This window comes from Passer domesticus, chromosome 1 (assembly GCF_036417665.1).
Source record: "Passer domesticus isolate bPasDom1 chromosome 1, bPasDom1.hap1, whole genome shotgun sequence".
Classification (NCBI taxonomy): domain Eukaryota; kingdom Metazoa; phylum Chordata; class Aves; order Passeriformes; family Passeridae; genus Passer; species Passer domesticus.
In genome coordinates this window covers 23,873,487-23,895,274 of record NC_087474.1, presented here as the reverse complement: position 1 = coordinate 23,895,274, position 21,788 = coordinate 23,873,487, and the positions used below count along the sequence as shown (strand labels likewise).

General features: G+C 42.6%; 2 protein-coding genes across 12 annotated transcripts in view; one reads left to right on the top strand and one right to left on the bottom strand.

The window, feature by feature from the left end:
* Positions 1–13,058, bottom strand: part of DYNC1I1 (dynein cytoplasmic 1 intermediate chain 1) — a 183,064-nt gene extending 170,006 nt beyond the window's left edge. For 2 of the 11 annotated variants that reach the window (XM_064410677.1, XM_064410685.1), the window contains exon 1: positions 12,570–13,057. The gene's annotated coding sequence lies outside the window, so the exon portion shown is untranslated. Of the gene's footprint in view, positions 1–12,515 lie in introns of all 11 variants that reach the window. The other 9 variants (XM_064410696.1, XM_064410707.1, XM_064410729.1 and 6 more) reach the window with 8 other exon arrangements.
* Positions 11,828–12,748, top strand: LOC135286745 (serine/arginine repetitive matrix protein 1-like). Its single transcript, XM_064399948.1, has 3 exons — positions 11,828–11,848; positions 11,943–12,024; positions 12,075–12,748. Exons 1-3 carry the CDS (start codon positions 11,828–11,830, stop codon positions 12,746–12,748), a joined length of 777 nt encoding a protein of 258 aa, XP_064256018.1.
* Positions 13,059–21,788: the final 8,730 nt, after the last annotated feature.

Here is a 21,788-nt window from a genome sequence, read left to right as displayed (position 1 = left end):
CACTAGAGTAGAAATTTTACCCCTTATGAGCTTTGAGGTCTTTCCTGATCTGTGAGTTCCTGTGTTGCCTTTGTTGTTATTATCTCTGCTGCAATTACCAAGGGGGTTCATTAAATACTGTTACATATGGCATTAGTCATCCTATATAACTAATTATAAATAATTGATTCATTAATGAACTTCTCTGAAATAAATAGGCAGCATCTAGCATTTAGAGACACTGTACATGTATTATTCATATGCCTTCATAAATAGCCAGTTACTTGCGCCCAAAACTGCAAAACATATTTTGTGAAATGCAAAGGATGTTGCACAATAAAATATATTACTCAGTGGTTACTTTTTGGTTTTAAAGAATGGGTTTATAGAGTGGAAGTACTATTACTATTGAAACTTTGACATATGAGGTGTTCCACTGGAAAAAAATGATTCATTTCTATGATTTACTGTATTTATCTCTACTTGGTACAAATTAGCATCTTTCCTACTGTTAGAAATATTATATATTTTTACAACAGAAAAAAATTCCCATGAGATCTACCTATGACTTCCACAACTGTAAAGTGTGCATGCAAAGTATGAAACTGTACAAAGCAGATAAACAGCTTTGGTCTGCAAGAAACCAGAGGGAGTTGCTACCCTAGTATAAATGTATTCTAACACATCACATTCATTTGAAAATAATGTTTGAAACACACTTCAAATGGGCAAGAGGGGCTAGAAGCATCTCAACAGCAATTTTTAAATAAACATGAGTGCCTCTTTTCATCATGCATCAGAATTTGTACTTGACTTCAGTTGAATAACATAAATAATTTTGCTAAATGGGCATATCAATGTTTATGAAATCACAACAATGAGCAAATATTTGCAGCTGCAAAAATTCAGCATTTGCAGTATTTAAAGGAATCTCCTGTGTGTGATGAATTCAGGAAAACACTAAGTAAAATTGGAGACACTAAGTATTTTTATTTCCACATAACCTTGAGGCAAAATAGTCAGGCTTTTTACACTGCATCTGCTTATTTATCTATAAATAAAATGGTTGTCAAGTGTTACATTTTACGGAATGTACCATTTTTATCCTTCAGCTTCTGAACATTTCTAGCAGATGGGCAAAGGTCTTGTACTTTGTTCTGTAAAGGTTTACAAATCACAAGCATCCAGAGATTTGTTTCTGTGCTTCCTCCTGGTTGCTATGCAACAGGTCAGCACATCTCTAGCCTATTTTTTTTGATGCTGACAGAGTATAAGATATATACCTACAACTGCTCAGTTACACATCCCTTACAATCTATTACCATTTAATCTTTTCACTCTTGTTCTTCCATAATGGCCCTACTACAAAATTAACTCAGTTTCATCTGAATTGTATGGTCTTCACAAAGCAGCATGTGAGCAGAACTCTACTACTGCCCATTCTTCCAGCACCAGCAGCAGTGCCAATGAAGCAACACTTTCTTGTCATCCCTTTCTCTCCATGCCCCTTTAGTCACGTAAATTTACCATGATCTTTTCAATTCCAACATGATGCCTCACGTTTTAGCTTTTACGTTTTTTGGATTCTGTGCTGCTTTAGTGTGTAGGCCTGAGCTTCATGTTAGGGGATGGTAAGCTCTTGTCACAGAGTAGGTAGGCAAAACAATTCCTTCTCTAGCTGGGGACCAAGGGCAAATGATCCAAATCTCAGGCCCAAGAGCATAAACAATGACAGAATGAAGAAAGAAAAACAAGAAGGATGGGACTTCATAAGCTAAAGCTATAATTGGACAATTAACTCCAATATGCTAAGGGACCAGAACGTATAAAAGTGTGAGACTCCATGACAGGTCATCCATTTTGTGATCATTTTGGGTTCATCGTGTCTGTAGCCCTGTCTGGGCTCTTATACTACCCAAGTGCATCTATTGAGGCCTCCTAATAAATACCTATTTTATTCTTTAACTCCATTTAGGCTCTGTTGTAGGTGATCCTTCACAAGGCATCAAAGAAACCTAGTGCCATGGAAGAGCCATAGAGGTTGAAGGGAAGAAGCTGCTGGCAACAACTCACTTGAGGTGAGTAAGAAACACACAACGTTCCAGCAAGGAGCAGAATGAACTCAAGGACTCATACTGACACTCTAGCAAAACTGCTGCACATCTTGCACCAAATATGCTCCCTTTATATTGAATTCCACAGAACCAACTGCATATATCACCGCAAAGAAAACTGAATTTTAAATAGGTCTTTCAAATATTTTGGATTTTCTCTCAATAAGCATTAATGAGCACAGTTATAACTGCACATTGGTCTCAGATGTGCTTCTCAGAGATGATCCTCAATGATGCAGCAGCCAATATTGATTTGTACTTCCCAGGGATCTGACTGAGGAATTGTGCCTCAGTTACAAAGAGCAAATGTTTTTAACAAAGCAACCACTTGCCTGCTTGACAATATTTAGATCTTGTAGAATAGAAGATTCCTAAGCATCCTTGGTCACTGGCCTCTCCATCAGCTTCTGTGTCTGTTATCTTTTACTGTTTGGCTGCAATAATACCCAGGATTCCATATGTGGTTCTGTATATGGCTGGGAATGGACATAAAAAAATTCCAATTTTTGTAACTCTACATTCCCCACATATTAACTGGTCTCTCTCGTTGCACTGTGTTATTTTCTGTGAATTTCCCAGCTTGCTCCAGAGAGGAACTGCAGGATGAACAGATCAGGAGCAGCCCTTCTGAGAAGGACTTAGGGGTGCTGGTGGATGAGAGGCTGGACATGACCTGGCAATGTCCACTCACAGCCCAGAGAGCCAAACCAAACTGGGCTTCACCAAAAGCAGTGTGGCCAGCAGGGTGAGAGAGGGGATTCTACCTGTCTGCTGTGCTCCAGTGAGACCCCACCTGCAGTGCTGCATCCAGCCCGGGGCCCAGCAGATTGGCTGTAAGGAAGCACATGGACCTGCTGAAGGGAGTCCAGACAAGGCCACCAAGTTGATTAGAGAGATGGAGTGCATCTCCTGTGAGGAAAGGCTGAGAGATTTGGATTTGTTCAGCCTGGAAAAGAGTGGACTTGGTGTGACCTAATTGCAGTTTTCCAGTACCTGAAAGGAGCCTACAAGAAAGAGACTTTTTATAACAGCTGGAAGTGACAGGACAAGGGGAAAGAGATGCAAACTGAAAAACAGTAGGTTTAGATTGGCTATTAGGAGAAAAGCTTTTACTGTGAGGGTGGTGAGGCACTGGAACAGGTTGCCCAGAGAAGCTGTGGATGCACCATCCCTGGAAGTGTTTAAATGACAGGTTGGATGGAGCTCTGAGTGAAAGGTGTCTCTATCCACTGAAGGGGCCCTTGAATTAGAAGATCTCAAAGGTCCCTTTCAACTCCAGACATTCTATGATTCTGTGACCTAGCAGGATAATTCAAAGGTGTTTTCTGACATTAAAAGACTCTCAAATGCAAGCAGTAAATTGGTAAGATTTTAGAGATGGATAATGTGAGAGAGGTAACAATCTAAACATCAAGCTGCAGGTCACTTATCTAGAAAAATAAGATATTATATTGTATTTCATGTCCTTGATTTCAATTTCTTTTGTGTGTATTTCTTGTACAATGATCAGATGTCAATGACATCTTCTGCTATCATTGATTTGACCACTTCTTCAAAATCTATATAAAATATCTTGTTCATCTAACAGTACCAAAATGCCTCCCAGGGGTAAATTTAATGATTTACTAAAACCTAACATTGAATTTTGCTTCAGGATGTCCGCTAGTCTCTCCTGAAGTGGAACAAAGGCTCATTTTCTCCATCCTGAAAATATTTCAGACATTAAAACGTGTACTTTCATTCCATACTGGGGGGTAAAACTGACCCCTCTGACTTTTCCACCCTCCTCCTGAGATAACCCTAGTGGTACATGGCTGCAAAGTGATACTTAAAGCCATTTCCTAAAACATGAAAAATGCATGCTCTAGTGTCTGCTTCTTAACCCAGTTATGACAACTGCCAGAGAGACATCAAAGAACAAGCTATGCTGCTGCCACCACACAGGTTTTGCTGGAAGACTAACCCAGATACCATTTCTTTCTTATAACAAAATCTGCTTTGCTTTGCTGCTGATGTCTGGAAGGATGTAACTAGGTTAAAAATATCACATATTGATTTCAGCTCTGAAGTCAAGACAGCTAAAGATTTAGAAAGTGGGGAAGAAATGGCTGTAAGAAATATACAGAAAGTTCTCAAAAAGTAGAATAAACAACACTCCCATTGTCTTTGTACTTCCCAGGGCTTATCTGGCGGTACGAACAAAGCAAGATGAATGTTCAGAGCTTGCCTTAGCCAAATATCCCTGTTGACTGAGAGAAGAGAAAAAAAGTATGTCCAGGTAACAAGGCAAGATGATAAATGCAGATGCCTAACAGCATAATGTCAAGGAGGTATACAAAGAATATGAATATGAGAGAGGATTATGAATCAAGAAATATATGCCTTCCATTTACCTTTTCTGTGGTTAAAGTGTTCTACCCAAATAGGAAAAACATGTTTTGGGGGCTGTTTGTTTGTTTGTTTGTTTGTGGTTTGTTTGGGGTGGGGGGGAGGTTTGGACATTTTTGTCTTGAGAAGACTGAAACCCACATTCCTAGGGTGGCTGTTGGCTAATGAGTGAGAAGGACTGGAGGAATGGAGATTGCAGTCTTAATCATTGAAGCTATTTTCTATTAATTTCTTTTCTGCAAAGATTCATTGGACCAGAAGAAGCAGATGCGAGACAGTGACCATTAATCCCTAACAGAGGCCCCTGGGTTCCAGTCTTTGTTTCAGGGTTAGTTTATGTTATACACAGTGACTGTTTAGTTTACAATACAATGCTGTATTTAGTATCTGGAGCCAAAGACTCCTTCTAGAGCATTTGAAGCAAGGTGGTGAAGAGTCCTTTCTATTTCTCCCACATGCTCTGCTGCACTCAAAGAAACTTTAATATTTTAGACTTATGTGAAGCAGCTTCAGCGGGAAAGACTGGAAAGGTACTTACTGCAGAAGACATATAGGTTGCTGGTCAGAGCACAGATGAATGTAAATATCTCTTTAAGCAAAAGTAAAAATTACCTGAGATTCCTTTACTTTAGGTGAGTCCCATTAAAACCAGGAGCAGATGCTGTCAGCTGCAGCTCAGCATGGAGTGCACAGTCTGGCAGATGGGCTTGAGCAACTGGAGATGAACTAGATAGAGCAGCCTCAGAGAGACAGAGTGGACACATTGGCTGTTGAGTCTAGGGGCTCCAGGGTATGAACACATCAGAAAAGGGCAAAAAAGTCAAAAAAGTGAGTTTTTAGAGACTTTCTGTGCTTCAGGAGCCAGGTGAGAGCCAAGCTGATTTTTGAGGTCAGCGATTTTAGTTTCTGTTTCCATACCATTTTGTCAGTTTAGATGCAGCTGAGCTTCCCAGTCACCATAAGGACTTCCAGTTTGGGGAATTCCAAGAATGCATCCCAGGTTTAAGATGTGGACATGCTCTGCACTTTAAGCACAGCCTCCTACGAATGCAATGCTGGCTGCACATGAGCTCTTCTCTCCCACACACACACATATCTCTCAAATGCCCTGGCTTCCACTGAGAAGAAGCTTTGCAAAATGGGCTGACAGAGCAAAACCAAACAAGTCCTTGTCCTAAACTGTAGGGCAATCACATCCCTGGAGCACACTGCAGGACACATCCAGAAGCAGTCCTTAGTGCATGGCCTATTACACCAAGACCTTGGCTCCAGAATTTGAGACCAAGACATCAGTTAGAGACCACCAGTTCTCTTCAGATGGGGAAGGCAATATAGACAGTTTTGGAAAATATATCAATGTTTACTAGTGGCTGTCAAAATACTGGACCACTGAAGGTCCACAAGGCAACTAGAGATGATCCATGTCTGATTTTCAGCCACATCAAACTGTTAAACTGTTAAACTACAGATCATTGCAGTATCAGAAAAGAGAACCATAGAGAACCAAGGAGTACTTGGGTAATAGTTAAAGTTAATCCTTTAGCAAAAGTGGACATTACATGATATGAGAAAGCACAGCAGTCTTATTGACACATACACAGTACTTCAAGAAAAATAACAAAAAATGGGAGGCAACTAACTTTAATTATACTTACTCCTAACTTATCACTTGATTTAGTGAGATTGGAAACTTTCTTGGGAAAAAATTGAACTTAATTAAACTTTACTGAATGAACACTGAGGAGGTATGATCTCCATTTAAAGACTTCAAAATCCACACTGGTATTAACTAATATTACTGTTACATTCTATTATAATTTTGTTCAAAAAGACTGATATGTTTGTCAATGTGGAAGTCTAGAGTTTTTTATTTCCCTGTCCCTGCAGTCATTAATAAGTAAACAATAAAACCCAGTAAGTGTTATGCTGTAAAAGGTGTGGACAGCACCAGTAGTAAGCCTGAAACAGAATTTTTTCCATCTTAGCTGTTACCAAAGAGTATAACTTACTGTCATCTTTTGAGTTCTATGTTTTAAGCATATGGGAAAAATCTTAAGGCACTTTAATTTATAATTATCAGACAAAGTATTCAATTTGCACAAGGTGTTTTTAAAATATTTTCAGAGGCCCTTAAAGGCTGAGAAAGTAGGCTTTCCTGCATTTTCTTGCTATTCAGCTTTCTGTGAAAAAGAAAATATTGTGAGAAATAAAGGGACAGTTTTCCCACGGGCTCTTTCAGTACAAAGAGAGAATGGCAGCACTGTTTTTTTTATTTTGTCTCCAGTACAATACCCTCCTATCCCATCAGCACAATTTTTCTTGTATTATTATTACTACTGTGGAGATAGTGAAAGGCAAGAATACAACATTCACAGGCTTTGCCAAGTGCAGCAGATTATGTACATGAATAGCTAACTGCACACTAGGGGGTACGATTTAGGTCAAATTTCTTGTTTCATTCCAAAAGGTTATAGATTTTTAAGTCATTCATTGTTTAATGCGCAATGCAGTTTACAGTCATAAGCACATATAACCTGAACTATCTTTTCTCTGTTTTTTGCAGAAGTAATTTGTGTTCCTAGGCAATGAAGACTGGCAGAAGTTGATAGTCTGTAACAAAGTGCCATAAGCGTGTGACAAAACTCTATGAGCAGTTTGAGCTAAAAAGGACAAAGAATTAATTCATTTAGGGGCAAGCTAAGAACAGAAATAAATCAGAATTATGATACAAACCACCTTCTGGTTCAGCAATTGCTTAAAATGTAACTAGAAACAAACTGATGAAAGAAACATCATATGACTTTGAATAGTAAGATTAATGAAAATGGCAAATCTTTTATATTACTTAAAGAGAAGATAAACATGTATTATGAAATAAGTCACACGAGTTTAGACAGTTCCCCAACTTTGTGCTGTGAGAATCTGAGAAGAAATTCTTTTAGAAGCTCGGTGTCAGTGGAATACTCTTTAAACCAGGACAGACAGGTTCAAATATAAGAAAACATTAGAAACAGTCTGGGTTGGTTTGTCATTTTGTTATTTTTTGTTTGGTTGGGTTTTTTTCCTGGTAGCCCTGCTTTATTACATATTTTAATTTCTGGAAATATGTGATAGCAATCATTTGAAATGTCTTTGCCCCAATTACCAAGTGACCTGGTAACCACTCTGATCCTAGCAGTGGTGGCCTAATGTGCAAAACATGAAACAAGGGCATGCCTTGAATAGTAAGGATTTAATACAACTCTCTATGCCCTTTAAAAGCTAAGATCTGTTTTAAAGGGTAAAAAAGGGAAGGGGTGAATAGTTTAAGGCAAGAGAAATCCATATTTTCCCAGCATGTGGTCTAAGACCTACAATGATTAACTTTCAATACTCACACAGCATAGTTTCAGTACTAACATAGCATAGCTTTTTCTCTCAAATTCAGCCTGAAAATATAAGAATCAAGGAAGGTTTGATATAAAGCAATATAAACAGATAAGAAATAGATCCTCTATTATACTTATTTATATTTAATCATACTAAGCAGTTTTGTGTCTTTGCCCTACTATAACTCCCCATTGTTTGAACACAAAACACACTGCATCTTTCTGCTGGGCTGAAGTGAAAAATTAATAACTGAGGAGTAGGATTTGGAATTATTTGTACCACATCACAGCTGGAGGGAGAAAAGACCAAGGAATTAATATAATTTCTATGCTAGGGAGAGGAAACAAAGGGGAGGGGAAGGGAAGGCCAGCAAGAAGGGAATGTGATGTTAAGACAAGTATTGAGTAAAAGAGAAAAGGGTAAGCCTCAAAGAATGATAGCAAGAGGGTCAGGAAATGTGAAGAAAAGATACCACTTAACAAATAAATGTTAGGTCCTTAAAACATCCCTTCTGTAATGGTTTTCTGTTGAGTGGCAATAAATGAGCTTTCTCCTTTAATCAAATTATTGATTAATTATTCTAGGGCCAAGCAGGGACAGTCAGCCAGCATCTGGGGAGCACACAGGGTAGAACTGCACTGCTCCAGAAGGACTCCCAGGTCTGTTCCTCAGGTTGATGCAACTTGTCTCTCCAGATCAGCTGATTCACACACATGAGAGCAGTGTTAAATACAAAACATGTACTTTCACTGTAAGATTAAGAGCCAAGAGTCACAAGAGACATCTAAGTAGCTATTATTCATCAGGTAACACAGATATCTGCACACAGGTCAATGCAACAGTTAGACAGGGACTCATAAAAACTCTGTTAAGTCAATGCAAAGCTTTCATTTCCTTCTATACTGTTTGGAGAAGCATCATGGCTTTCAAACAATGAGGGCAGCTGACTTCTGCCATCACTCTATAGGCTCGGTTCACCACCAGAGAAGTCAGAGAGAAACTCCCATTACTGTCAGCAGTGATAGGGCTGAGACCTCTCTCCTTAAACTTGAGCATGGAGTTAGAGTGTGCTGCCCACACAAGGCTTCAAGAAACCATCACTCCTGCCCCATGCCTTCTCCATGCTGCACTGCACTCCCAGATACCCATCAGCATGCTTTTGCCTCAAAAGGTGCAACAAAAAGTGTTGAAAATTCACAGTAAAAAAAGAAGGGGTACAGTTTTAAGCTCAGGAGGCGTTGGTACCTGTCACAGATTATCAGAGGTGTCTTGTAACTGTAAGATCTAGTGGCTCACACATTAGTCTGCTTCACAGCTTCCTGTAGCTCCTGCCATCTGCCTGGAAGTAGCCATTTTCCCAGAAAAGTTGGCAAGATGATGTCACGTAAAATGAACAGTATTGGGGGAGCAAGCTCATGCATACTGTCTTATTTTGAGGCTTGCAGATGGCCAAGTGAACAACAGCTCCCAATGTCATCTCTAACTAAAAAGAGCCAGCACACTTTTAGATGGATTATTAGCAAGTAGCAAAGGGACATATTGCATCAATCTGAGATTTAGACTGAGTCAGGGTCTCCTTGTCAGGCAGTACCATTCCTGCATCACCATTTCTGCCTGCTTACAAACAGCTGAGAGGAAGACCATTCGAGCCCTCATCTGATATGCAAGCCCCCATATGGACATGTAAATGTGTACTCACCTGCAGGACTTGTGTTACCCTGACAAACAGAAATAAAGCTGCACTGGCAAAAGCACAATGTTACTAACACAAGTTGCATCTTTACTAAGGGCATTTTGCCATCATATTCCATCAGTATTTTGGCTGGAAAATGTCCCTTTTAAACACAGATTACATCTAGAGTCATTATGGTTTGTTTCATTTAAGGTTTTTAAAATAAAATCAGTAAGTATCAGATGAGTATTGCACTGAGAGGTCATTAGGTCTGACTATGGCTGCAGAAAGCCTGAGACCTTATCTCTGCAGATATTAATTACACTGTGCACCTCAGTGAGGATTTCAGTGTTACTTCCCTCCAACTTCTCTAAAAATTAAAGCCCAGGGGAACGACAAGGAGGATCAGGCTGTTAACATCCCACCACCAACTCCAAGCAGCAATTCATTTTGGCACTAGGTGTAGGTAACTCTGAAAGATTCCTAATTACTACTTCTGCTGCTGGTCAGACCAAGCCAAAGAAGCTCAACAGGGCACCTGAGGCACAGCCCTAGTTAATAAGCCTGAGTAGTCCTAGAGAGTAACCAGAAATATGTTTAAAATCTCTGCGAGAAATTAAGTTTGAGGAGCTGAAAGATACCACATGATTTACTGATACACCAGCAGGAGTAAATAAAGCTTTCAAAAACAATACTGCCTTTCTATACCCTTTTATTTTTTCTATTTCAATCCCTTATCTTTTTCCCTTCCAGCCCATTTCACATCATTGTCCAATATCCTGCAATGGTGGTGCCTCTAACACAGCCTGTCAGACAGAGCACCAGCTCTGTCCAGTATTCCCCCTCTCTCTTCTTGCATGCTGGGAAACAGAGGGCAGCAAGGAATGCTTTTTGAAACCTGTCTTTCAAAAGAAAATAAGACCAAGGGACTGAATATGTTAATTTATTTGAAAATAAGGCAGGTAAGTTCTTGTTGCATGGTTTAGAGTACCTACACTGAAGACAGCTGCTAAAGCAAGGCTTTTATCTATGGGAGGCATAACAGGAACCAGAAACCTGAAGTTGGAAAAATACACTGAAAAACAAACACATTTCAATAATGAAAAAAATAGCCACTGAAAGGCACCACAAAGGAGGGTAGCTCACTGCCCTTCCTTCTATAGAAAGAGCTGGAAGGTCAGCTTCTTAATTTAAGATCTGCTGGGTACAAAAGAATATTTCCCTGACTATTATTTGAGTAGTCAGATTTCCAAACTTCCAGTAATTACTGCATGTCTAAGGTGTGGCTTATTGCTGCTCCTTTAAAGATTCCTCTCCTAAGCTGTGGAAAAGGCAGCACTACAGTTAGTGAATTTCTATGGTAGACTTATTAGAGGCAGAGGTGCTCAGAGCTGAGAGAAATCTAGCCAATCTAACTCTAAATCATCTTTTGGATCTCCACATACCTGGCCCTCAGAAATCCTGCTTAACAAAGAGGCCATTGGTAAGTCCCAATCTTAAAACAGTCTGTTCACAGAGAAGGTACAGAAGGGACAACATATTTTGTATTTTTACAAACTATAAATGGATGATTTTGGGAAAAGAAAACAAAGCAGAAGATGCACTGGTGTCACAGTGAGCACTCCCATGGGGAGAAGACCCAGATGCAGCCCCAAAGTTTGTACTGAAGAAACCCATTCTTGCAGAAAAATGCTGCAGAGAAATTATAAAAGGAATTTTATCTGCCTTCACTAAATATGGAGAATGTTACTAGAGATGCCATCTCAAATGAAAAAAAAAAAAAGCTTAAAAGAATAAGAATAACAAACATGTAACTTTTCCCCATTAACTTGGCAAGAACAAATGAGGCACTTCAACAAAGCCATTGGTAGTAACAGAAATTAAATTCCCCGATTGCTCTGATAACACCATCTATCAGGAGACAGGCAGTCCTGGGACCTGGGGTTTCCATTCTGAAACAGGTTTTGCAGTCCTGTGCTTTCATTATATTTAGTGCAGTTTCCAATGTTTTTTAAAGTCCTCAAGCAGAAGTGAAGCACCGATGAAACATTGTATGTCAGGATAGATTTCCAGGTGCAATTGCCAAAGTCACATGCCAACTTCATGTCAGGTGCTTCCATCTCATGCCCTCTATATTAGCAGTCTAGATTGCTTGATCTGCCAAGAATCCTTATGTTATATGCATTTATAGCTCAACTCTGTACTTTCTGTCAATGGCAATATTGACAGAAAAACAAACTTTGTTTCAGTCCATAAAACAGGGGCTTTGTCTAGGAAATCTGGGGCCTTATGTTGTCTGCTGACCATGGGGGATTCCCGGGATGATGTAACTGCAATAACATCTTTTTGAAAATCTATTTCACTGGACTACCAGTGAAAAAAGGCCTCTGGCTGACTCCCTCCTTTTCTCACCCTTTTAGGGAATGACCTTAAGAAGGGAGAAAGATTTATTTACTGTCCGCTGTCGTCCTGGACTTGAGCAAACCCGCTACCGCTCGCACTGTGAGAAGAATTATAGATGAAAAACTTTTACCACCCCCTTTTGCTTTAAGCACTCGCAACCGGGGCCGAGAGGCGCCCCAGGGAGCGGAGCAGGTGCCGGGGCCGGCGAGGCTCGCTCACCGCAGCCCTCCGGCCGACGAGCGGCCAGGCTGCCAGAGCCCGCCCGCGGCGGGGGCCGCCCGCTCCCGCTGGCAGCCGGGGATGCCCGCTCGCCCGGCCGGGATGCCCGCTCGCCCGGCCGGGATCCCCGCTCGCCCGGCCGGGATTCCCGCTCGCCCGGCCGGGATCCCCGCTCACCCAGCCGGGGATGCTCTCTCGCCCGGCCGGGGCCGCCTTCCCGGGGAGCGCCTCCGGCGGCCGCACCAGGCTGCGCGGCCGCTGCGCATCCCGCGGAGCGACTCCCGCCCCGCTCCTCCGCCGCCAGCGCCGGGCCCAAGGGCAGCCCCCGCTCTCCCCTCCGGTCCGGCCCCGCCGCGCCGCGGGCTGCTCACCTCCGCCGGCGCCCGGGGGATGCGGAGCGGCTCCCGGCGCCTTGCAGCCCTCACCGAGCCCTCGCTCCCGGCGCCTTGCAGCCCCCACCGAGCCCTCGCCGCCGGGGGAGCAGAGGGATGCCCCGCTGACTGAAGGGCTGCTGCCAGCAGCTGCGCCCTGCCGAGCCGAGCCGAGCCGAGCCGAGCCGAGCTGCGCCGCCCGCCGCTGCGGCAGGACCGCCGCCGCCGGCTGAATATGCTGTCTCACGGTGGACAGGCTCCTCCCGAGAGCTGCTGCTGCCGCTTTCCTCCTCCCGCCTCCTCCTCCTCCTCCTCCGCCCGCGCGGCCCGGTGCAGACACCCCCGCCGCCGCCCGTGGGCCGGGGCGGGGCCGCGGGGCCAGGGGCAGGTGCCGGCCGAGGGGCCGGCTCGGTGTCCCCGCCCGGCCCCCCGCAACTCCGGCCTGAGGTGCGCTCGCTCGGCTCCGCGATGTCACCCCCACAGCGGCGCAGGCTTCGCCCCGAGAAGGCAGATGCGCTGCCCGGCTGTCAGCACAACGCCGGCTTCACCGTCAGCCCCACGACAGCCCAGGCAGCATCCACCGCCACCTCCACAGCATCCTGACACCATCGCACGGCAGCAGCCGGCAGCCCCACGACAGCCGAAGTAGCGTCCCCATCACCACGCTCTCGGCAGCAGCTGGCAGCCCCACAAAGGCTTAGCCACCACCCTCTAAGCTGCCTAAGATATCCCCCCAGGCCAGCCTCAGCATCACCCCCACGGCAGCCTGGCCATCAGCCCCGTAGCAGCCTGGTCAACTGCCATGGCACCAGGCTCCTGCTTAGCCCTCTCTGGAAGAACAGGGAGAGCTCCAGAACAGATGCTTTCATGGTTAAATAAGGACAAGGCTGCCCAAAGGCAGAGGTTTTGTTTTGCCCCTATTTCCTCACCATTCGTGGGTACAGGTACCAGACAGGAGGGCCAGACTTCCAGCATTGCCCCTGCTTCTCTCCAGACATTGACATATGCAGCTCCTGGGGGAGAAGTGCCAAGCAGAGCTGTTGGGGATAGTCCATGTTCCTGCAAATAGCACCCACCTCCAGTGTAGATAACCCAGCTTCCCACTCCCTTATTGCACACAGGTACCTGCCTCACACATGAGGAAAACACGCACCTTTTGGTACCATGGTTTGTTCTTTAAAACCTGGTGTCCTGGACATACTGTTGTCCATGCTTCTGGTCCATGAGGTACCCTCCAGAACCCTGTCCCTGGAGCCTCATCTCTTGTTTTCTTTTGGTGGGAAAACACTAATTGCAGCCACTGTCATTCGAGGTCCTGGGCCTGTCCTGGGAAGAGTGAGGTATACCCAGCCCAATGAAAAGCCTTAAAGGATTCACATCACCTCCAGCTCCTGCCAGACCTAGACAGACTGTGCCTGACCAGGAGACAAAGAATCCTGAAGAGGAGCAAAAGCTTCCATTGCTGGTGAGGATACAGTAATGAAATAACAGTTTCTCAATTTAACTGGAGCTGAATCTTTTGCTTTCCTGTGAAGTCCCTAAAGAGCAACATCTGCTTCTGCAGGTTGTAGCATGTGGGAAAAAAAACTGTAGTTTTAAATGCACAATTTGAAAAGTTTTGAGTTTGGTGCATTTGGTTTGCAACTGTTTATTAAAACAAGGCCCTTTCAATATCAGACACCCAAAACTGAACTTCAGAAACTGATTTTTGCTTTTGAAAGTGTTGGAGTGTTTGCCTTAGCTTTAACATAAATGCCAAAGAGTTTAGGTTCCTTTAAATTGCATGTCACTTGCAAATTCCCTGCAAACTCAGCAGATTGCTTTAAATTATTCTTGACCTAAGAGGGCCTTGGAGTCATTTAATATTCCTGAATTGACAGATGAGACTGGTTCTCCATGGGCCTGATGAGATCCTGCTATTGTTAACATGCTGTGCTATCCATATAACCATGATGCCATGGTATCACACACATATCATGACATCACATTGTATGATACCAGACATACTAATATATGTCTTAAGTGGATTTCCAGAGCTTGTTAAGCCCTAGAATTTTTTGTTACAGAGTAATGGTATTTTGTGTTCTAGTAATAACTACGTGAGATGTTTCTTAAAAAAATCCTGTAAACCCCAGTTCAATGGGACACAATTTTGATATCTGTTATAGTCACATTTCCCAGAAGTAACTCAGTCTTTTGAAAGTATAAAAAATAAAGGATGGAAATGTATGTGTCAAGGAGAAATTGTTTAAAAATCCTCATCAAACATAACAACAGATTTAGTAAAATTATGATTTAAAAATGGGGAATTGTGTAGAGAGGAGTTCAGAAATAACTTCAGTGGCCAGGGTAGTATATTAACAAACCCACAAATTTTTCCTCAGAATAAACTGTTGTAAGGAAATTTGGAGAGAAGTAATCCTAGGTAGTACGGGCTAGGTGTTCCTACAAGTAACAACCTCCAGGAACTCAAGAAAAATTTATGAGCACCCTAGTTAAGAAGCTCTCTGAAGGATTCAATAACAAATTGTTATTTTCTGAAGGAATAACAAATTTCCCTAGAAGTGATGCTCTGTCCTCTTTGACCTCAATCTCACCATTGTCCTCTCTAATCTTCCACTGCAAAAGGTCTCACCATTTTTGTGGATTTCTTGCTCTAGGCATGCAAATTCTGTTGTCACTGATTTTACAAGGCAGGGATAAAATCTTCATGCACCAAGAAGATATTATTATATTCCCTTTTCAAAACAAAACAGTTATGACCAATAGTATATTTGTAACTCCTTTTAATGAAAAATATCCAGTTATTTCAGTGTACCCCACTAATTCTACATTTTCTCATTAAACACAAATCCATAACATTATCCAAATCAATATATTCTGCTAGTGGCATTTTCTGATTACATATTCTTAGTCATCAGGTGAAAGTGCAGTAGCACAGAGTTAAGATTATTTTCAAAACTCTTATATTCTCATTCTGTGAGTTCAGAAGGTAGTTATTGTAGCCCCAGATTGCTTTATGAGAACAACAGAGGGCAAACTGGCCAGCAATTACAGACGTCTGACAAGCTGCCTTCCTTGCAGCATTGGTCAGTTGTACATGGACACACAGCCACCATGCTGTCATCTGGAGAGAAATCAAAGATTAAGGGAAAGTTTGAGGTCCATCACAGATTATGGATTGTGTAGAAAAAGGCTATTAAAATTACAAAAATTTATTGTTTGCCTGTCTCCACTCTTGTAGCTTACACACAGGTAAAATGTGTGTAAGCTAAAAGAGGAATTCTGTGCACATTTATAAGTGCAATGTGTGGTTAATTGCTAGATTGGAAACGTTCAAGGGAAAACAATTTGACATGTTTTCTTTTTGAAGTTACTTTATATAGAGTTGTTCACATTTAAGTTATTAATGAAGATGGGTATAAGTTGCTCTGGCAAACTAATAACTGTTTATGATGCAGCATAAGACAAATAATTAGTAATAATTACTAGTGCATTGCATTTCCCTGCCGTAGGCACCAGCAGCTCCTACATCACAGCGGGCATTAATAAATGAGCAAACCCTCTAGGAAATTTGTGCCACTTGAAGGTTAAAAATTAATTGCAAAGCAGACATTTCTAAGGCTTAGTGGAAATGGCAGTACATTTTAGACACTTTGCATGATAGGCATAACCTAGGCTTGGCAAATAACAGAGGATGTTACAAAATGCCTTCCAGCTTTTCAAAAGCAATGATTTAAACAAAGGATCAAAAGGCAGAATGAAAGCAAGTTTTAGAAAAAGTGAGGAATATCACTTCTGAAGTGAGGTTTACTGCTGCAGCAGTAAAGTCACTATAGGGCACTATTCCACATGGCTTCAGAAATCTTTCCTTCACAAGGGAACGAGTTACTTACTCATGTAAGAAATGTATGGGTGGTTGCTCAGTTAAAAAGGAAAAGAGGTAATGGGAAAGTATTGGAGAGCTTTTTTTACTATTTGCTGAAATCAGTTAGATCTCCCAGCAGATCACTGAGCTGAAATTTCCGCAAGTCTGAATATCCACAATACATTCAAGACTAAAAAGGAAGACTTTAAATCTACCTGGTACACAGCCACTAATTCTCTGTCAATTGATTTCCTATTGGTAGATTGCCAGTTCCAAGATCTTTGCCAAAACACATGTACAAAGCCAAAAACTCAAACATACCTTAAAAAGGTTAAACTCTTTCTCAGAAAAAACATCAGTAATAAGAGATGATGTATACAAGTAGAAGGTAAAGGGAGATCTGTGGCACATGGGTGAGCTCCATGCTGTTCTGGATTTGGGTTACTCTCCAAACATGTTGCAACTGTGTGCTCCTAGAAACAATTATTTTAGTGACAGGCTCTTTTCTAAGCCTCTTTTCTTGCTTTGTTCCTCATTTTCCTACAACATTTCACCAAAAAGCTGTTGTCCTAAAAATCAACAGTTCTGTACATCTGAAACAGAAATCATGAACTTGCCTTTACATCTGGGACTCTGACTGTTAAAACACATAATTCCCCATTCTTCTGATTTTGCACTTGTAATCAAGGTACAGAAATGGCCTGCCAGAAAGAAAGGCTCCAGAAATTTTGTTACTGTCTTTGTAAATAGCAGGTGCTTGCTATGCAGTGCAACCAATTCCTTTTATTTGAAAAGAGTCAGTATACTGGGAAAGGCTTGGAAACAAGCAGCTAACCTGGGAAGGAAGTGGAACGTTCTGGGAGACACTTCCCAGCAATGGTCACACAGACTCAGCAGCATGGAGCCCACTTCAGGCTTGGAGGATTTTACTGTGCTTTGCTACAGTGCTCATGTTCTGAATTACTGAGGAAGCTGCAAAAGGAGAGTTCCACCACCTGAGTGGCAGTGCCTGGAAGTGAAATGGGCTTCAGGCAGGACTGGACAGTTTAGGGAACACAGATTCTGAAATGCTCTCTTAAAAACCACACTGTTGTTTCCACTCACTTCTGTTTTGAGTTCCTGAGAACGCAATAGTTTTGTTGAAGGGAACAAAGAAATGTCTGAGTTTACAGAATTACCAGCAGCACCCAGTTATCTTTACAATTATTGTGCTCTTTTTATAAAAGGTTGTCTCATTTCCCCATACCACCTGTGGTTTGAAGTCCACACCTTGATGTTTGATTTAAAACAACAACAATTTGCATTTTTGCAAACACCAAAGCATGCTACTCCTTTATAGGATTCCTGAGACCTCCCAAATATTAAATTGAAGCTTAGCTTTACTCAAATTAAAATCATACAAGGTGATGCATGAATTTCACACATCATGAAAATGTATTAAAGTGTATGAAAGCAGATAAGTGCTATTTTTGACAACAAATTGAACCTTATGGCAAATTATTCATATGATTGAAAGTAGAAGTGCATTATGTAGAGAAGATTCTAAAGGGAAGTATTAATCTAAAATGCCTCTTTGAAATGTCCCTTATTTTTCCTACTTTGTCCTGCCCAAGACAGTCATCTTTGCTTGCCTTTTCATTGTGCCTGAACCATGAACTGGATGGAATAATTGGTGTGAATTAATAGAAAATTCTGGCTTTAATGTCCGATCCACAGACACAACAACAGCAGGTGCTAATTACAGTAATGATCTGGATCTTTATGGATAGTCTTTGTGGACACTATCAATGTGTCAGTGTACAATGAAAGTTTTCAAGCAGTGTTCTAGCTCTGAGTTTATGCTGCAGTGTTAGAAAACCACTCATCTGGGGCCTGAGGCATCCAGCCCTGGCCATGGCTTCCATTTTTTTAACCACGCTCTTTGAATACATACTCACTGCTTATTGACAAATATGTCTGTAATTTTTCTTTTCTCTTAGCCTCATTTTTCCTGACTTAAAGTCTCCAGATGAGGATAAGCAGCTATGCTTGCCTGGAGGCCTGGATGACACTCACAGAAGGAAGATGAAAGCAGCAGCAGAGAAATATAACAGTTTAATCTTCTTAAAAGGGGATAGCTGATAAAGCAGTTCTGAGGTGGGCTTGTTCCACTGCTTCAAAGTGCTGTTTGGTTCAGGGAATTTATTGTTGCACTGTGTGAGCATGATTATTTCAGCATTGCTTCTGATCCCAAATAGCTGTCATTGCCTAGAGTTGTAGATGGGCTTGTATTTTTCTCATTGAAATCTAAAAATAAATACTAGAGGAGTTGGGAAAAATTTCTACTGAATGCTATGAGCTTTCACACACAGCAACCATCGTACCACGGAAACCTAAGGGAAAAGACATGGCAGCACAGATTGTTCCACCAAGATAAGGCAAATTGAAATTCAGCAGACAAGTGGTCTTCATACCCAGGCTTTTAGAAAATAAAATCAATTATACATTTCAGTCCAGAAGAAGGAGGTTGCTTCCACACAGACAAAATGAATAGGACTGCTTAGCATGACATGAACAGGGCTATCTGTCCTCACTCCACAGTGGAACAGAGTGCTGTGTGTGTGAAATATAGCAGGTAAGGTAAGCAGGTAAGATGCTTTGGAATCCCTCAGCTCACAGGACACTGAGATTATGACTTAGAACTTAAAGTAGACAAGCATCCAGTGTCAGTTTAGACATTGTGGTGCATGGCAATGATTCACCTTGACTTCTCCACAATTTTTAACACATCCATGTCCTGAATGGGATGTCTGTGCTTGGTAGGCAGCACAATTCCAACATTTTGCTTTGAGGGATGCTTATGTCACTCTCATGCACATAGAGGTAACATACCCACTAAGCTTTATTATGTAGACATTTCATGCCTTGTGCCATTCTCAAGGACTGCCTGCCTGCTCTCTCCAGGTGTGACAGAACTATGTCTGCACCAAAAAGCATCTCTAGAATGAAGTGCCAGGGATAAGACTGAATCTTATCCACTGAGAATAAAATCTCCTGCCCCGCTCTTCTTAACTTGGATGTTAGTGAAGACTGAAGAAGAGACAGAGACAGAAGGCTTAGTTAGGAAATTGTACCCTAGATGGTTATAAAGCCAGTGACAATTAGAGTGAATAGGGATTAGGGAGGGTTAGAGCCTGGGATAAAGTTCAGGTCTGGACAGGGTCAGAATAAGCAGCTCTGTAAGATACAGGCAAAGGTCCAAATGCTATAGGCCTGAAGAACTGGGAGGGTCTGAAAGTGATGGTGGCACCTGCCTTGTTTACTTGGATTGTAGTAGAGGAACTCATGCCTAAGCCTTTTGAGGAGGAAAGGTCTGGCAGCTGCTGCAGAGGCTGAGGTGACAGTAGCTCCAGGGTTGGTTCTCTGTGAATAAATGAGAGCAGTCACAGCACAATCATTCCCTGAGCGGTAAAGGGAGAGGTGGTGAAGGTCAAATATGTTGCTGCTGTGATGTCAAGTTTAGATGTCAGTCTAGCAAGCCCAGATGATGTTGAGACAGGAATCAAAGGAGGAAAGATGCTATGTCTGTCCACCCAAAAAAAGGAGGTATCTGCCTGAAATTCATGGTCCCAAGCAGTGGCAACCTGTGTTGCCTCTGGGGCTGTGATCATCAAGTACAGCAGGGCCTCACTTGAGTACTGGCTTTGCTTCTGCACATCACCTTGACAGAACTCATTATTTGAAGGGCTGGGGTAGTAACTGACAGTGGGAAATATATCCATGGTGAATTACACAGTTACAACAGTGCTCTGCAATGCCAAAGAGCCTCAGCATTTTGCTGTGGAATAGTTGCTTTCCTCTGTTTTCTGGAGTACATTGGACATCTTTAGAAAACAGCCCAAAATATGAAACACTTGATTGAGAAGATAAGATCAACATTATGCTAGAAGAAGAGTTCTTTTTCTGGAAAGCTGTATGCTGAAAGTGATGAGCTACAGTGGAGACTAGGGAGAGAAGGGGAGAATTAGGGAGGTCAGAGTTGGTGCTCCTAAGTCTCTCTTACATCCTGGGCTGTTAAAAGTGGTCAGACTCTGTGGTGGCCAGATCATCTAAGTCCCCATCTAGAGACCATATTCCCATAGCCTGTGAGACATCTGGTAATGGTCTGCAGAAAGAAAGGAAAAACCTATAATCTGGTCAGAAGATAAGTACTGTGCATTGGCTTGGTGGTGTCTCAGTGATGAGTGATCAGTAGTGTCATTAGTAGACATCCTCTATCTGCATTGATATCTTACTGCCTGTCATGCGGGATGCAAAGGCTTGTGTTAAGTGATTTGTTTCTTGCCCTATGAACTTACTCCCTCACGGCAGCAGCAGTGTCACATCCCAGATTCCTTGTGTGCAGGCAGCTGCAGAGCGGAGCATCAGTCAGATGCCACCTGAAAACCCATGGACTCACATTCCTTATGGGACCATGTGAGCAAAGTGCGGGGCATGTGACAATCCCCAAACTGTCTGTTTGTTCATGATGTCCAATGTGAAGGAGAAAAGGGAGTTCTTGCCAGAGTTATGTCATCTCAGAGGCCCCAACTGACACTGCTGACCTCCTGGAAAGGGTTGTTTCCTTGTGGAGGAGGGAGAAGCCATGCTTTGGAGTAGCTAAGACAGGCACTGATTTCATACATGCACACTGTTTGACCTGCTTACAGCGGGGCTATTTAGCATCATCCATCAGGACTAATGCAGAGCTGCCATGAGTCTAATTGGCTGCATGGTGCCAAGGGTCTGATGAAACCATGAAAGAAGGACCTCAACACAAACTTAGGATCACATTTTTCCCATGGAAACTTGTCTATCATCAGACAAATCTGTCAGTGTTGTCTTGACTCTTGTGCAGTATTTGCCCAAGGAACTGCTTGGGCAAATACTGCACAAGCAGTGCAACTCATGCCTTGCTGTGAGTCTGTCCTACCCCAGCTATTCCCGAGATAAGGTATTTCTTCTTGAAATATGTGTTATTGGCAAAGGCAGTGATTGGCTGGGGTGTGGGAATCCTCCACTTGAGGCTGGAAATCTGTTGTCCCTAGTAGTGCTGCTGCCCTCCAGCCCTGCAGTGATGCTGGCATTTCTGGGACCTTGTGTTACAAAGGGAGGGTCTCACGGTTGGGAAAGAACATGGGTTTCCAAGGTCTTTTTGTTTCAGGAGAGCTATGTATGCTACATGGGAGAGGGGCCTCTCAGCAGCTGCCCTGGAGCCACCTTGGCAAGCAGCTCCGGGTGCTGGAGCACTGAACAGCTCCACCTACAGCCCTCAATGCCTCCAGGCTTCCCCCTGAATAATCAGGGGAGAGAGGTATTGCTGCATGACTGAACACAGGCCGTGGCTCTGGGAGATGCCTGTAGCCTAAATGTGGATGACACCTTTT

Bases quoted from the DNA above. Each gene is read 5' to 3' on its own strand.
- LOC135286745 (XM_064399948.1), top strand. From the start codon at position 11,828: ATGGGGGATTCCCGGGATGAT. The intron at 11,849-11,942 runs GTAACTGCAATA...TCACCCTTTTAG, and splicing joins TGGGGGATTCCCGGGATGAT to GGAATGACCTTAAGAAGGGA. The intron at 12,025-12,074 runs GTGAGAAGAATT...TTTTGCTTTAAG, and splicing joins AACCCGCTACCGCTCGCACT to CACTCGCAACCGGGGCCGAG.